At 37.1% G+C, this 15,438-nt stretch overlaps 3 protein-coding genes across 7 annotated transcripts in view; 2 read left to right on the forward strand and 1 right to left on the reverse strand.

Annotated features, from left to right (window-relative positions):
* aig1 (androgen-induced 1 (H. sapiens)) overlaps positions 1–5,464 on the forward strand; it is a 30,219-nt gene extending 24,755 nt beyond the window's left edge. Inside the window, exons 4-6 of the mRNA XM_056764220.1 lie at positions 1,577–1,692; positions 2,599–2,762; positions 4,435–5,464. Of these exons, the coding sequence (XP_056620198.1) occupies positions 1,577–1,692; positions 2,599–2,762; positions 4,435–4,469 (315 nt within the window). The 3' untranslated portion in view covers positions 4,470–5,464. The remainder of the gene's footprint in view (positions 1–1,576; positions 1,693–2,598; positions 2,763–4,434) is intronic.
* Positions 1–10,820, reverse strand: part of adat2 (adenosine deaminase tRNA specific 2) — a 25,178-nt gene extending 14,358 nt beyond the window's left edge. Inside the window, exons 1-7 of one of the 5 annotated variants that reach the window (XM_056764223.1) lie at positions 10,719–10,820; positions 9,761–9,852; positions 9,342–9,446; positions 8,982–9,132; positions 8,802–8,908; positions 8,611–8,683; positions 7,184–8,250 (exon numbers count right to left, since the gene is read on the reverse strand). In XM_056764223.1, coding sequence (XP_056620201.1) covers positions 8,141–8,250; positions 8,611–8,683; positions 8,802–8,908; positions 8,982–9,132; positions 9,342–9,446; positions 9,761–9,850 — 636 coding nt within the window. In that variant the 5' untranslated portion in view covers positions 9,851–9,852; positions 10,719–10,820 and the 3' untranslated portion in view covers positions 7,184–8,140. Of the gene's footprint in view, positions 1–7,183; positions 8,251–8,610; positions 8,684–8,801; positions 8,909–8,981; positions 9,133–9,341; positions 9,447–9,760; positions 9,960–10,718 lie in introns of those variants that run through there. The other 4 variants (XM_056764225.1, XM_056764224.1, XM_056764226.1 and 1 more) reach the window with 4 other exon arrangements.
* pex3 (peroxisomal biogenesis factor 3) lies at positions 10,085–15,207 on the forward strand. Its single transcript, XM_056764219.1, has 12 exons — positions 10,085–10,322; positions 10,707–10,838; positions 10,907–10,988; positions 11,072–11,115; positions 11,406–11,527; positions 11,634–11,700; positions 11,799–11,853; positions 11,998–12,148; positions 12,230–12,300; positions 12,441–12,569; positions 12,690–12,786; positions 12,910–15,207. The coding sequence occupies exons 1-12, from the start codon at positions 10,250–10,252 to the stop codon at positions 12,991–12,993; spliced, it is 1,107 nt and encodes a 368-aa protein (XP_056620197.1). The 5' UTR covers positions 10,085–10,249; the 3' UTR covers positions 12,994–15,207.
* The last annotated feature ends 231 nt before the right edge of the window (positions 15,208–15,438 follow it).

Here is a 15,438-nt window from a genome sequence, read left to right on the forward strand (position 1 = left end):
CTGTAGCTAGAGCAATGCATTAGCAGCGTAAAGACCATGCATTTGATCCCACCAGGGAACACATATTCATATAAAATGTACACCTTGTAATTTGGTCACTTAAATGCTTCTTCCGAATGCATGAATTTAAATGTAATCCACTCCTCAGTGTTGTGCATGGCACAAAAACCGTCAACTAAAGAAAACATCTGTGCCTGTCTTTTCGAGAATACCATGTGGTGACATGTCGAAATCTACGCTCATTAATCCATCCAAAATGCGAGTACCAAAATGACAGTTCATCTACGTTTGTGACAGGTGCAGTTGTCTTGATAGAGACTTGAAGGAGTAAAGCCACAATTAATGATGAATATCCATGAAAACAATATTTGAATATTGTCATAATGAGAAATGTACTTGGTATTCAAAAGTTTAGAGTGACTTAAAGGAGCATAGTGGGATTTGGAGGATCTATTGACAGAAATGCATTATAATATACAAAACTATGTTTTCAGAGGTATGAAGACATTACATAATGAACCGTTATGGTTTTATTACCTCAGAAAAATCTATTTCTATCTACATACAGAGAGGGTCCTCCTATTTGGAATTCATCATGATATGCCGCCATGTTTCTATGGAAGCCCTAAACGGACAAACTGCTCTACAGAACGCGTTTCGTAAATAGGTTATTGCGAAAACGCAATGACATCTTTATCCTCTGAGAGCTACTGTAGTGTTTTGAAAGGGAGGGGTTGAGTTAGCCGTTGGTTGCATTATGAAATGCTAAAATCTCCGTTTTGCTCCTTTAAATAAAATGTTTGTCTTGACCTTACAAAACTTTCTTTCTCTAGGCATACATGTCTTATATTAGTTTAGGATACAAAAAACATTTTCTTTCGTTACAAGGCAAAAAGCAAAATTGTGACTTAAAATGGATGACCTGCTTAAAAAAGCATTCCAGATTGAGACTTCGAAAAGCTGGTTCATATAATGCCAACAGAACACTGCAAATTTGAGGCAAATAGTGACCACACCGAAGATGCTAAAATATAACAAATATTTTAAAGTCACAATAGAACTTTTCAATATCAACATCGACATTACTTTAGTTACTATGTGGAAAAAATATGACTAGGTAAATCTAAACTTTTGAAGCCAATTCAGGCAAAATACTAAACTTTTCATCTTTTGAATACAATTCATGCAAAATACAGTGTCTAGTTGAAAATGTTAAAAACACTGATGAATGTGATAAAAAGAGGGTCAGCGGGTTTTTTAGGAATATCCAACATACGCATGGAGCGAGAGGGAACGCAGGTGTGTGGAAAAAAGAAATATATTTTAAATCTGGGATCATTCAGAACCTGTCAGCCAGAACACTAGACTAACAAATGAGGTGATCACAACAGAAGACAGATACTGTGTTTATAGAGTTATGATGATCTATCAATCCATACCGTAACCACAACTAGACAGTTTGCACACACAACACGTTTGATGTATTTGGCTTTCGCATTGAAACCTGATGATAGCGGGTTTCTGTATTCCGTGGAGTGATTTGTAAAGCTAACTGCTCTATTTCTGTTGCTTTCAGCACACGACGGTCCTTCCTTTCATCATTATTGAGATGAGAACAACACACCATCGATATCCCAGCAGGTCCTGTGGACTCTTGGCGGTGTGCACGTTTGCGGTGGGATATGTTGTATGGTAAATGTCTCCATCTAGCACATTTATACTCAACATGGCCTGTTCATTTTCAAAAATGAATAAAAATGGCTCCCTATAGGTACCGTAATTAGGAGAAATTGACATGGCATCAATCACATGAAAACTTCCATCTGTGGCCATCAGATCTTCCTGACTTTCAAAATCATTCCCTTAGACTGTTATAGATCATTTCGCAGACAAAAGCAAAACCGTGCACCGGGAATCTTTGAAAATAATAGGCAAAGGAATTATTTAGTCTTGCGTATATCAGATTTATAAGCATTTATACGTTTTTTGGGCTAAACTAAGCTAGTTAGACAGCATGGTAGAGGCGACTGCATACCCTGGATTGTCAAAACGCGCATATCGCCCTTTTTTCCCTTTGTAAATTAAGCTGATTACGCAATGCATTTTATTTTAATCGGGAAATAAGACTTGCCCCTGCAGTTGGTAAACCCATAGGCGGCTTTACATAAGGATTACCTTACAGAGACAGATAGAGATATCCCTCATTCCTGAAAGTCTGTTACAAATGCAGACACTTCAGATCTGTATGCAATCCTGAGGTGCTTTACACTCCCACACGCATTTTGACAAGACATTCATTAGAAACAAAGCATTTTAGAAGTAGGTGTCACTTATTTAACACATACATTAAAATGAAAGCCATGGCAGGAGAAGATTATACAAACAGAATCCATTACTTAAACAGACTGACAGACTCTGAAATTTAAGTCACCGCATCGTAAGAAGAACAGCAGTGTCTGAGGTTCACAGACACGGATGGTAGACACATTGACAGCCTGGTGACTGTTTCTGCAGCTTTTCAAATGACCACATTTTTAGACAGAAGGACTCGGCATTAGCGAGTGCAAAGGTAACAGATTTTCTCTCTCGCTCTCATAGGATGTGCTGGGTACACAGCGTGACGGGGGTGTGGGTATATCCTCTGCTGGAGTACATTGGGCAGACGGCCAGAGTTCTCTTCTTTATCTGTCTCACGGCTCTGATCAGCGTCTACTACATCTTGGGAGAGATTCTAAACAACTACATCTGGGATTCCTCAAAGAGTAAGATTTAAAGGATTGGAAATTAAGAAATGTTGTGATTCCTGCATTCCAAACTCATGTGACCTCATTTCATGGATCACAAAAATGAAATTTTCAATAATCTCACATACAGTGAAAGTATTTGATATATGGTTTTATACGAGGAACACAACCAAAGTTGTGATAAACAATTTTCAACTTTGCTATTGCTTGATGAATACATAGCCATGTTTTGTATTTAATCAGAATTTCTACATGGATTGTGGGAATTTTAGTTCAGTGTTTGTTGAATTCCAAATAAATCAAAACACCTAACAGCAATGTGGAAGACTGAGAGCAAGCCAAGATTTGTGTAAGATTTATTAAAAATTGATGTTTTCTATCAAATATTTACTTTTTGAACTCTTCTTATAATACGTAAAACTCTTTATTGTGTTTTTCAAAAATGAACATCGGACCAGATTATCTTTTTTTAATTTTCTGCATATATATATGGAAATGAATGGAAATTATATTAATAATAAAAATGAAAGTTTAATTCGGAATTTGGGAGAAATGTTGTCAGAAGTTTACTGAATAAAACATAATCATTTCACATACCTACAAATAGTAAATTCAGACAATCATCTCTCCTATTTTCCACAGCTGTATATAAACATATCATGTAGGAATGCAAGGCACTAGGTACATCAAATGCCAAAATGTGTTGAGATTTGGAGATTTAAATTAGATTAAAAATCTTTAAAGTAATACATTTTAAAAGTTATACTTTTTTCTACTTTTACAGTGTTTTTACATCATTTTTTGGTGTTTAACGATATGCACTTCCATTCACTTTAACTGCATGATTCACATCATGAAATAGAGTCGTGTGGGTTTAGAATAACACGTGTGTGACTGACAAAATTTGCTGAACTTCACCTTTAAGTAAATGCATTTACATCTTTGAGAAACTACTGTATAGAAGTCTACAGCTATGTGTTCTTTGCAACTGCACGTCTATAATGTCTACACATTTCATGCTCTCAACCCACGCTACGATAACGGCTAGAGACACTTACAGTATATACACTTCCCCCGGGTACATCTACATCCCTCCTAGCTTCCTGATACACCTACGCGCACTCCTCCGCCTGTTAGCATTATAGCCTGGAAGCAGTGCATCGTGGGTGTAGTGCCGCCCAAGGCAGCGCAGAGCAGATGGGAACGGAGCCCGCGAGTAGTCTGAAAGAAGCAGACGGCGAAGGTTTCGCTTCCTCCCACCTGCTTGACCCTGAACTGTAAATCAGCTACGCTGTGGCGAGCACACAAACACTCTTCCAGCTCAGGATTCCTCTTATGAAGTTGATCTATATTCCTTTGTCCTGTACACTAGATCTCACTGTTACGTTCATAATGTCAGACGGTAAACTCCTAGAGCTTAAACAGCCAAAAACCCAATAGCTATGAATGCATTGCAGTTTTTCACTCCGACTCACACGTGAACAGCTTGTTGAAATGCACAATCAGTTGCCAAGAATACAGATCTCATTATCATTCAGATCTCACTGCAGTATTAAACATAAATAGAAAATCATTCGGATCGAATATGAATATTTGAGGTTTACAACATATTATAATCTAAATGCCTGTATTGGGGCATCCCCATTAGAATTCATATAATCTGACATTAAGAATCTCTTTCTTTTTACAGGCTCCCTGGAATCAGACAAAGTCAAAACAGAATGAAGTTCATCGTGACGTGAACGCCGCCATAGAAGTTACCCAGTTTCTTTTCTCTTCATTTAAATCTAGATCAGTTTGACTCCGGAGTTCAAATCAATACGATTGGTGCCAACATTTGCATTCTTAAATTTTCTTTTGGTCCCTTGAGACGTTTATCTCATCCTCATTACCGCCATTGAACTTTTAAGCACAGACCTGTATCGGCATGAAAGTTAAACCCAATATTTGATGTATATAATTTACGGTATGAATGTTACAGTATTTCAGAACACCTCAAGTACTGTACGAGCACTGAATGATATTTACTGTACTCCAAGGCCAGTATCACAAACAATCACATACAACCGGTATCAGGAATTGTTCATTAACCCCGTGAAACAAATAAGCAACAGGTGTATATCCACGACTATAGCATATGTCAGCTGAGAATGAGCACAAGATCACTTGTTTGGATGGGCTGTTGATCAAACTGTTGGAAACGATTCACGTGATCTGAGGGCAGGCTTTTGTTGAGCAGATGCATTGCATGAAATCCAAATTTTATTTTCTTGGGTTTATCTCAAAGGGATGTTTTTTTTCTAGGGCTGTCAAACGATTAATCGTGATTATTCACATCCAGAACAAAAGTTTTCTTTAACACATAATGAATCTTTGTGTACTGTGGATGTTAATTTTCTATTTATAAACAGAAAAACATACACATACATTTAGCAAATATTTATTTAGATTTTCCAAAATTTTAAAACTATATACAAACATATCTTAATTTTATATTTTTCTTAAATATGTGCATGTATGTGTTTAATAATACAAAATGATTATGCGATCTATGCACAGTACACAGACATATATTATGTGAACACAAACTTTTATTCTGGATGCAATAATCGCAATTAATGGTTTGACAGCCCTAATTTCTTCATATCATACGGATATGAGTGTAGTCCTGTTTATTTAAGTTTCTTCACTGATGTGTTTTTTTTGTTATTTTGTTAATAAAAACGGTTGAAATTAAATTGGTCTCATTTTTATGTTGCTGTAGTATATTGTACCTTAAAACTAAATTAAAAACACGTCTGTTAATTGACAAACTAAAAATGTTCATGTTCATCATTTTAAAATTAAATTAAATGTCCCCAAACTATTTTGCTTGTAAAAAAATTATAAAATGAAGAAAGAAACATCAAAACCCTTGTTTCATGCCGACTTTTAAGATGAAAATGCCATTGTTTAACATTAACCATGAGGAATAGTTTCCCTTAAGTTAAATAAAATATGAATTAAAAATATTCAAAACTAGTTCACCCCAAAACCTGCAAACCTTTGGAAGTAGATAAAACCAACAGAAGTGAAATGAGACTTTTATTTCCCTACTTTTTAGTCATTTTGCATTCGGGGCCTCACACACACCAAGATTCTGTGAGAAACGCAAAGCCAACCTTTCAATTTCAGAGAAAAATTGTTGCACTCATGATTTAATGTTGGTCCTATATTTTCTCTGGCCTTTTCGCCTTCGCTCTTTAAGACGCAGATGTTGCCCAAACATAACAATTCCATTGTACCGAGCTGGACATTCTTTTAATGAGAAACACACACATTCCAAGCCTGAGGAAAGAAGTCAGATCCACAAGAAAAAACAATCACCTACTGACAGACCAATCCAAACAACCAGGCCCTGCTAAACCCCGTCTGCATAAAGCAAACACATGTTCACCTTACACATCTAAACATGAATATCAAAGCAAAATGCCATCTGATAAAAAGTTAGCAATTAAAAAAATATGTGAGACGCAAAGCACTTCTGCTTAAAAAAAGCTCAGTGTGAACTTTGTATTATCACATCTAAATGTCACAGTCAAAGTACACTCGCAGTCTATTTAAGTTCACAACCCGTCATGCATCATTTCTATTAAGTTCAGAGGTAAAGTTATTAACCTATTCCCCTACTGTATAAAATACAAGTACGAAATCTGCTTGACAACACTCCTCAGATCAGCTGTTTGGTTTTGAGTGGAACTGTGGCGTTTGTGTGAACGGGAAGAGTGAACAAGTTATCTCTGTCGGGGTGTTAATTTCAGAACAACACCTCATACTCTCCTCATTAACACTACCTCTCTTGCATGCACAAGTGCCAAACTAACGTGCATTAGCAAACTTAAAAAAAAAAGATTTTGCCACAAAAGGAGTAAAGATATGTGAAGAAGTGCAAATGAGTCAGTACATTTCACAGTACGATAGTAATGATTCCTCTTGAAACTGGAATTTTGGGTTGGGTATGGAGACAGCCTGCTATATTTTGTAACTGCCAATAAGCTTTACTTACTACTTCTTTTGTAAATAATCAAATTATGCCTCAGGTTGAAAAATGCTTGCTTGTATATAAAATGGCAAAATAATTACCCTCATGTCTGTTCTTGTGATGCAGACCTACAGCTTTCATTTGCCACATGTTATTTTTTAATACCTCAAACGCAATTGAAACTTGTATCAAGTATAATAAAAGATGAAAGCAGCTTTATGAAATATTTTCAATGGATAAAGAATTATAAGATAAAGTATCGTTCTTGCATGTGAGCAGGCACAGCGTAGGTGGGCGCAGCTTGTTTTTTTTTTGCACTGACTCATGCCGTAAAACTTGCCGTGGCCTGACACCTGTCAAACGCCAGACCAGGTGCGGGACCGGCGGCCAGGTTACCAAGACCATAACAATTACACAATGAGCTTTTCACATTTATTTGTGACACATCCTGTCATTTCAACATCAAGACAAGTACATTCACCTTAAAAAAAAAACAGCTGTGAGTATTCAATGTCCGATCATTCATCACAAAAGAATAAAACGCATGCGATCTCCACTTTGCAATGACAAAAACAGAGTCATAACTGACTGATGAGAGTATACTTCAAATACATGGCTAGCAGACCAGTAACCAAGATGACAAGTATTGAAATACAGCAGATCTAACAATGTAGACCTCACATAGACATCCAAAACCACTCGATTTCCCTTTCATGCACCCACACCCGTTTCAAGCCACTAATAACACATTACATGACAGTTTAATAATGTGAGGTTCAGCGACCATTACGGTACAGTTCATGTGAGCTACAGTAAACTCTAATAACCAGAAATGCAACATGACAAGTGAAGTGATGAAAGTTCAAACATATCCGGAGTAATAATGAAAGTTTTTATGTCACCAAATTCAACACAGGTGCGCTTTCAAATTAAAGTCTGCCGATATGAGGTAAGCGGAAACTCCACCAGGTTCTGCCCATGCATCTGCTCGGTGAGACCACGACTGAGATCATCGAGGGTTCAGATGCAATCTTCTGGGTTAAACGAGGACATGTGGAGAGCAAGATGAAACCGTGCTGTAATGCACTGCAGGCTCAGTCTATCACCTTAACGCGCTGTTAACAAATCAAACGCGGCTTTTAGGCGCACATGAAAGCCACAAAGGAGAATGTTGGAAGTCTGAGGTTTACAAGTGATGTGGTCCAGCTAATGAGGCAATGTGATAGCTGGTTCCTTATGGATTCACAAAAAAGCAGTTACATCTACAAAAAGTCAGATTGAAAATCTCTGAAATCCAAACACTGGCAAGGCAAACGTCTGAAGGTTCAAATTATTTGATGAAAGAAATACAAGCCAAAAGCCTTATTTTACCATTTCAGCTTAATGGAGCTATTGTTTCTTTCCCGTCCTTTTGTGGCTTTATCTGATTGACTACATCGCCCCCTGGTGGACTACTTGAATCTTTCCTCACTTTAGGTTTAGGAGCTAATAAATGGGAGACAAAACATAAGCATAAATGAAAGCATCAATAAACACCATGCACAAGAGTCAAATATGTGCGTGCATTAAAGTGACAGTTCACCCCAAAATGAAAATTCTGTCATTTACTCTTGTCAAATGTCAAGCTTGTATGACTTTCTTATGCAGAACACAAAGAAGATATTTTTAAATAAAAAACATTGGTCTCAATTGACTTTCGTTGGTTTTGTGTCTATAGAATAGAAGGACGGTTTTTACCAACATTCTTTAAAATATATATTCTTTGTGTTTTGTAGAACAAGGAGGGTGAGTAAATGATGACAGAATATTTTATGTGAACTATCCATTTAACAAGATTTCTCTTACCATTTGGGTTTTCTTGTTTATAAAAAGTCTTAAGCATTTCCACTGCCTCTTCTGCTCTATAGCCCGAGATGCACTGTATAATGTGATATTATATAATATAATATAATAAACAGGTATTACACAGAAAATATGCTATGTTTGTCTTAACTAAACACTTAGGGTTTTTGCTGTAGAAGCAGGAATACTTCTACCTTAAATGAAGTCCCAGTTTGTGGTAAATCATCCGATGAGACATCCATGACTGAGCCACAGCCTCCGAAGCGCTCATTCTTGCACCCGTAAACAACAAGAGGAATGTCTGTCTAAATGTTAAAGTTGTCTTGAAAGTGTATATCATAAGAAATTTTGCTAAAGGCTTGCTTTAAGGATACGTAGCAGACGCAGAGCAGCTGCACACATGATGCACGGCTCCACTGTCACATATAGAACAGTCTGTCCACACACCACCTTTGGGTCCTTTTCTCTGAAATGGCACCAGTCGAGCACTTGGTCCAGCGCAACCATCTCTGCATGTCGTGTAGCCTTGGGCAAAGCAACCAAAAACCATAAATTCCAAACTTCCTCTGTGTTGAACAAGGAAAATATATTAAGCATATTCCTAATATAATATTACGTCTATAGTTGCCATTTAAAGTTATGAGATAATTTCGCCGTTAATATTATTTCTTTAATTTATAGAAATGAAAAACCTTAAATCACGTTGGAATAGTATGAATTATGTAATGACTCACATTTTTTGTTTCGTTGACCTCATTCCTTCCTTTCCCAATAACTTCATTGTTATAAACCATCAGACAGCCAACTGGGACCTCTCCATTCTCAAGAGCATCCGATGCCTTTAAAAGTATTCAATATTTTCTCAGAAATATTCAGAAACGCATCACAAAAGTTAACCATGTAAACCCCAACACCACAATAAACCTGTCATCAAGAAAAGTAACAGAATGACAAACTACAAAAAGAAAACTTACTTAAAAGAACTTTCAAAAGAACTGTTTGAAATACACTCACATAGATTAAACAATATTGAAAATAACTGTTCTAAGCATTGTATCTGGTGAAGACAACTTGAGTTACCATTACTGATGAAGAGAAAACTTAAAATAGAAGATTGTTAGAAGATAAACAGGAATCATCACTGTGACGTTACCATGTCAAACGCTTTTGACATCCATTCGTGTATCTCACTATCAGACGGCTGTAGAAAGTCGGTCTGCCCGGAATCATTTTCCGCTTGCATCTCTATCAAAGTCCAAATAAAAGTATAAAAGCTTATGCGTTACAAATTAAAAGATGCACAAATCAGGAACGAGTAACATTTGTATCACATGTGCGCATGTTGAAGGAAGCGCGTAATAATAGGCGTGTACATTCGGCACAATCTACATAGTATCGCGAAATCCACCGGGATCTCGCGATACTTTAATGTCATACAGCGATCATTCTGCGCAACGCCGCGTGAACTCCCCTCAGGACGTCGAAGTCGAGCACCGCACAATCGATGAATCGCGCAACCTGACAGCTTCAGTTCGCCTGGCTGTTGCTAACACGAGAATTTATTGCCATGTAGCATTGTGCTAACTAGCGAGTTCGTCTAAACACGCCTTGACATCTTGTTTTTCCTGTCAGCTTTTTAACCATGTTGAGTTCGACATGGAATTTCATCAAACGCCATAAGAGGAAATTCATCTTTACTGGAGTTTTTGTTGGAGGTAATTTAACGTGGGCCATTTAGACCACCATGCATGCTTTATAGATGAGAGATTATTCTCATGGATTCCATGCATAACTAAATGTTAATTTATGGTGGTTTTTAGTAGCTGCATGAATTTTGCATCAAGTATTATGTTACATGACAATTACGTTGTAATTGTATTTCCAAGCCTTTGGATCTCATTTACGCTTTTATCTTGTCGATTTCAGTTCACCTGTCACCTAGTTTACACACTGGCATATTACTGGTGAAGCATCTAACATGGAGTTCACCCTTTTAATTTTAAGCAGCTTAAAGAGTTATCACTGAATAGATCTGGCGTATTTGCATGTCACTTCTCCCCTATTTTAACATATACATCATATTGCATTCTCAAACCCAGGTGTGTACCTACTTGGTAAATATGCACAGAGAAAAATCCAGGAGATACAAGAGCGAGAGGCAGCAGAATATCTTGCTCAAGCTCGGAGACAGTTTCATTTTGATAGTAACCAAAGGACGTGTAACATGACAGGTAAAAGTCACACACTTCCTGTTTACTGTAGTTTATGCTTACTGTGTCTAACTGTATTTTTATTGTAGTGTTATCAATGCTTCCAACTTTAAGAGAGGCGATCATACATCATCTGAACTCAGACAGCCTCACCTCTTTGCTGAAGACCAAGTGAGTCATTCATGTAAATTATAGATTATTTTCTACATGGTATAGTGGGACCGATTACGTTTTTTTTGTTTTTTTCAACACAGGCCGGCTAATAAACTCGAAATCTGGGATGATCTAAAGATAATCAGTAAGTTCAAGATATTTAGTGGTTATATTAGCACAAATGCCATGCCATAAGGTGGTACAGTTTTGATCTTGGGAAAGAAATATAAATCACATTAAAGAAAATAACAATACACAGAACAAAATACAATGCGTTACATAAATTACATATGTAGTGAGAGAAAACGAATGAAATGCACACTATACAATAGTCAAAAATGGTGCAAGATTTAAAGGATTTATTTAAAGAGGTCCATATGAGCATTTGCTTGGATTAAAATAATTTATTTTAAAAGGAATATCTTCACCCTCCAGGTTTTACCCGCAGCATTGTTGCTATTTACAGCACTTGCATGTTGGTGGTCTTGCTGCGAGTACAACTTAACATAATTGGTGGCTATCTGTACCTGGACAACTCCGTGACAAAGAACGGAACGGTATTCCAAACCTTGATGTTTTGCAGCAAAGCACCCTTATTTTATTATCTTAGATCCACGTATTCCATGTTTATGTGGTACTAATAAATGTATTTTGCTATTATAGACCCCTTTAGCCCCTCCTGATGTCCAGCAACAATATTTGTCAAGTATTCAACATCTTCTTGGCGAAGGTGAGTACCATGTCAGATGTATAAGAGTGTCTAATCTGTATTAGAGTTTAATCCGCAGTCTGTTTGAGATGCACTGATGTTCCCTTCTGTCTTTTCAGGGCTCATTGAACTGATAACTGTGGTTAAGAAAGCTGTCCAAGAAGTTCTCGGACCGTACGTTGAGTGATCAGATGATTCGTGTTTTTAAGCCATTCACCCTTTCAATGACGTTGCATCTAACTATGGCATTGCTTGCTGTGACAATTATCCCATATATTTAGTAAGAGACCTAACTGTTGACTGTCCCCGTCTCCTCAGGGTGTCGCTAAAGCAGTGTTTATCCCTGCAAGATTTGGAACAACAGTTAACTCACATCAGACAGGTAGTCGAAGACGGCTGTGCTTCCTCGAAACACAAGAGTCTTTCCTGGTACATGATGCCTGATGAAGAGAACACGCTAGCGTCACAGGTAGATCCTGACATGAATGTCTCTGTGGAGATAACCGAAAGCGGTTCCATACAAATGTGTTTGTGTCTGTTTTTGTTTTAGGCCTGTGGTCTGACAGAGAACGATGTCACAACGATAAAACTGCTTAATGAAACAAGAGATTTGCTTGAAAGGTGAGGACCATCGGGATCTCAGTGATGGACATCATGTTCTGATTTGTATAACATAGATGTTGTCCTTTAAGTATGTGTGTTAATGCACAATTGTTTTTTTTACTTTTACTGACTACCAATCGCTATGATATTTTTTTTAGTCCGGACTTTAGTACTGTACTCAGTACATGCTTGACTCGAGGCTTCGCCCGATTCCTTGACAACATGGCAGAGTTCTTCCGGCCCCCACAGGGAGACTCCACCGCCTGCAGCTCACCTGAAACCTCGGTGTATGTGCATTGAAAATAATATAATCGCCCAGATATGTCTCTAAGTAAAACCATATCAAATTGTAAAGCAGAAGGCTTAGTTTTGTAAGTAATGGCTGTTTTTCATGTCCTTTTTTGCAGACTGTCTCCTGTAAGCCTCCCGCTTGCCAAAATCATCCCCATCATTAACGGACAGATACATTCAATATGCAGTGAAATACCAAGTCACTTTGTCCAGGTGAGACACTGTTTTATTTTATTCAATGCCGATGTTGCATGAGAACCTGTAATAAATTCACTTGATGTGTATGTGATGTAAAGCTGCCTTTGGGGCTAATGATTGTTGTCTTATATTTTTTAGGATCTTTTGTTAATTAACCAAGTAAAAGAGTTCGCTGCCAATGTGTATGAAACATTTAGCACCCCCCATGAACTTCAAAAGTGAGGACAGGATCGAGCAAGACGTCTTTCAAATCTACTTTAAGCAGAGACTCTCATCCTGTGCAGAAAAGACAGCATGTTTTGAAATCTGCTGAGAGACAAGTGCGTGTTTTTTCACTCAGGATGGGATAGCTTCTTATGACCTGCCAGCTGTCCTATCAGTTTGTCGGGACCTCCCTAACAAAACAGGATAGTTGTAAATAACTTTCGATCATGTCCCAGGCATGCCAAGGTTTTACAGGCTGTAATGAACTTTAGTATTTTATTTATTTTTAATCTTTGTAGCAACAATCTCATTACTGTACAGATATGTCACTGACTAATGATAAAATTGATTAATCTATGCGTTCAGACCTGCAGTGTGTAATTAAAAGGTAAGGTTTGGAATGGGTTTTTATAGATAAAGATTTTTTTGTTGACATAATTAATTCTTACACATTTACACCCCCTTCCCGATTTCCTGCATGACAGCACTTCGTATTGTAAAAGGGGGGTGCTTTTTCAGGAGCATTTTCATTTAGACTTGGATTTGGGATGTTTCTGATTGATGGGAATTGAATTTTTTGTGCAAGTAGTATGTAGTATACTACTCCTTTTGTATGATGACCCACAAATGTCAATGTTAATCAATATGTCTATGCGTTCTTTTAATCTATGAATTAAAATAACAACATTTGTTCAGAAAAGGGAGTGTTGCAGTATCAAGAGAAATTATAATACTGCGGTGTATTGCCATTTTATTTCATTTAGCAGATGCTTTTATCAAAAGCTTTTAAGAGCCATTGTATCAGCACAGCCCATTGATGACCCAACTTCCCTATGTCATTGAAATTCTCACAGTTCCCCCTCTAGGGGGCAGCACACATTTATAATTGTTCAAAGCAACTGGGAAACATTTCTGTCTCATCATGTTCTAAGAAAAAGCTTATTAATCAGTAAGTACACTTAAAGAGGAAGAAATTAAGTAATATCTGTCCGAAAGTTCACACAGCGTATGAGGCCTGAACATGAGGGAAGCATATGATTTAAGACTGCTCTTTCACAAGACATCATCCTTTTGATGCAACTTCCTTGTGCTCTAGAAACCTGAACTTTGCTTTGACTGATATGGATGAAACTATTTATTACATGGCTTGTTGGAATGCATGATTCTGATTGGCCAGTCGCGACATTTGCAGGTTCGCTATTCCCAAATAACAAATTTAAATTAATATTTCATGTCCAGTTTTTTTCTCATGTGGCAAACAGCTTCGTGTCAGGTCCTGTTGGGGCTTATTTCTGCAATAAAAAAACGGCTTTCTCTACATTATCCCTTACATGTATGCTGCCACTAGTGTGGGGTCAATAATAAATTAATTATAATTGTAACCATCAACACTAAATTATACCTCTGCACTGTAAAAATGTGTTGCCGACTTAAGTTTTAAAGTTCAAGTCATTTCAGCTCAGTAATTTAAATCATGGATGAATTGCTTTGACCTTAATCATTTTGAAAAATGAATGTAAAAACATGCTGCCATGACTTAATCATCACAATGTTTTACAGTCTGTGTCTTTTGAGTTAAAGGATCTACCAAAAATAAAAATTCTGTCATTATTTACTCACCATTTTGTCATTTCAAACCTGTATGACTTTCCTCCGCAAAACATAAAATAAAATATTTTGAAAAATGCTCAAAATATCACTTGCATTGGTTTTATGTCCATAGAAGTGAATTGGGTCCAATGCGGTTCGGTTACCAACTTTCTTCAAAATATCTTCTTTTGTGTTCTGCAGATGAAAGAAGTTCAAGATTTGAAATGATGAGAGGGTGAGTAAATGATAGCAGAATTTTCATTTTTTGGGTGAACATAATCACTTAAGTGGAAATATTTGTAATAAAGCTATGACCACTAGTGGAAAAGCTTCTATTGATGGAAAAATGCCATTTTGTAGGGCAAATGTTGAGTATGTAACAGCCCAGTGCAGGATCTTTGCTGACATCAAAGTCTGAATTCTGTAAGAGGTGACTCATGAGTCATTATGCTCTTATGGACACTACTTGTAATCTAAATTTTCCTATAAACTTGAAATACTGAAGTATCTTCTACATGTAAAGTACTCCTGTAAAAATACCAATAACAGGGCAGAACAAAAGAAAAGTACCTTTAAACAATCTAAATGATGCAATATCAGACAACTGTATCGGTCGGCTTGTGGTTAATTCCACAGCCGAAACCTACTCACCAGTCTTTGCCCATAAAGTGATCCAGAAATTCATGATAAAAATGTTATAAAGTGATGACGACAGTTTCCAGCGATTACCATTGGTTACTGTTTATGATAGTTGTCTGACAAAAGATTGGCTATATATAGTCTGAGTAAACAACAAGAATGGGCTCATTGTTGCATAAGCCGCTTGAATGTGTTGAATAACTATGAGGGCGTTTTCACCTCGCACGTTCCCCA

Source organism: Triplophysa dalaica, chromosome 13, assembly GCF_015846415.1.
Source record: "Triplophysa dalaica isolate WHDGS20190420 chromosome 13, ASM1584641v1, whole genome shotgun sequence".
Lineage (NCBI taxonomy): Eukaryota > Metazoa > Chordata > Actinopteri > Cypriniformes > Nemacheilidae > Triplophysa > Triplophysa dalaica.

Excerpts from the sequence above, each read along its gene's own strand:
- pex3 (XM_056764219.1), top strand. The coding sequence starts at position 10,250 with ATGTTGAGTTCGACATGGAATTTCATCAAACGCCATAAGAGGAAATTC. Across the intron at positions 11,854-11,997 it reads GTCCAAGAAGTTCTCGGACC|GGTGTCGCTAAAGCAGTGTT; the intron begins GTACGTTGAGTG and ends CCGTCTCCTCAG. Across the intron at positions 12,787-12,909 it reads TACCAAGTCACTTTGTCCAG|GATCTTTTGTTAATTAACCA; the intron begins GTGAGACACTGT and ends TATATTTTTTAG.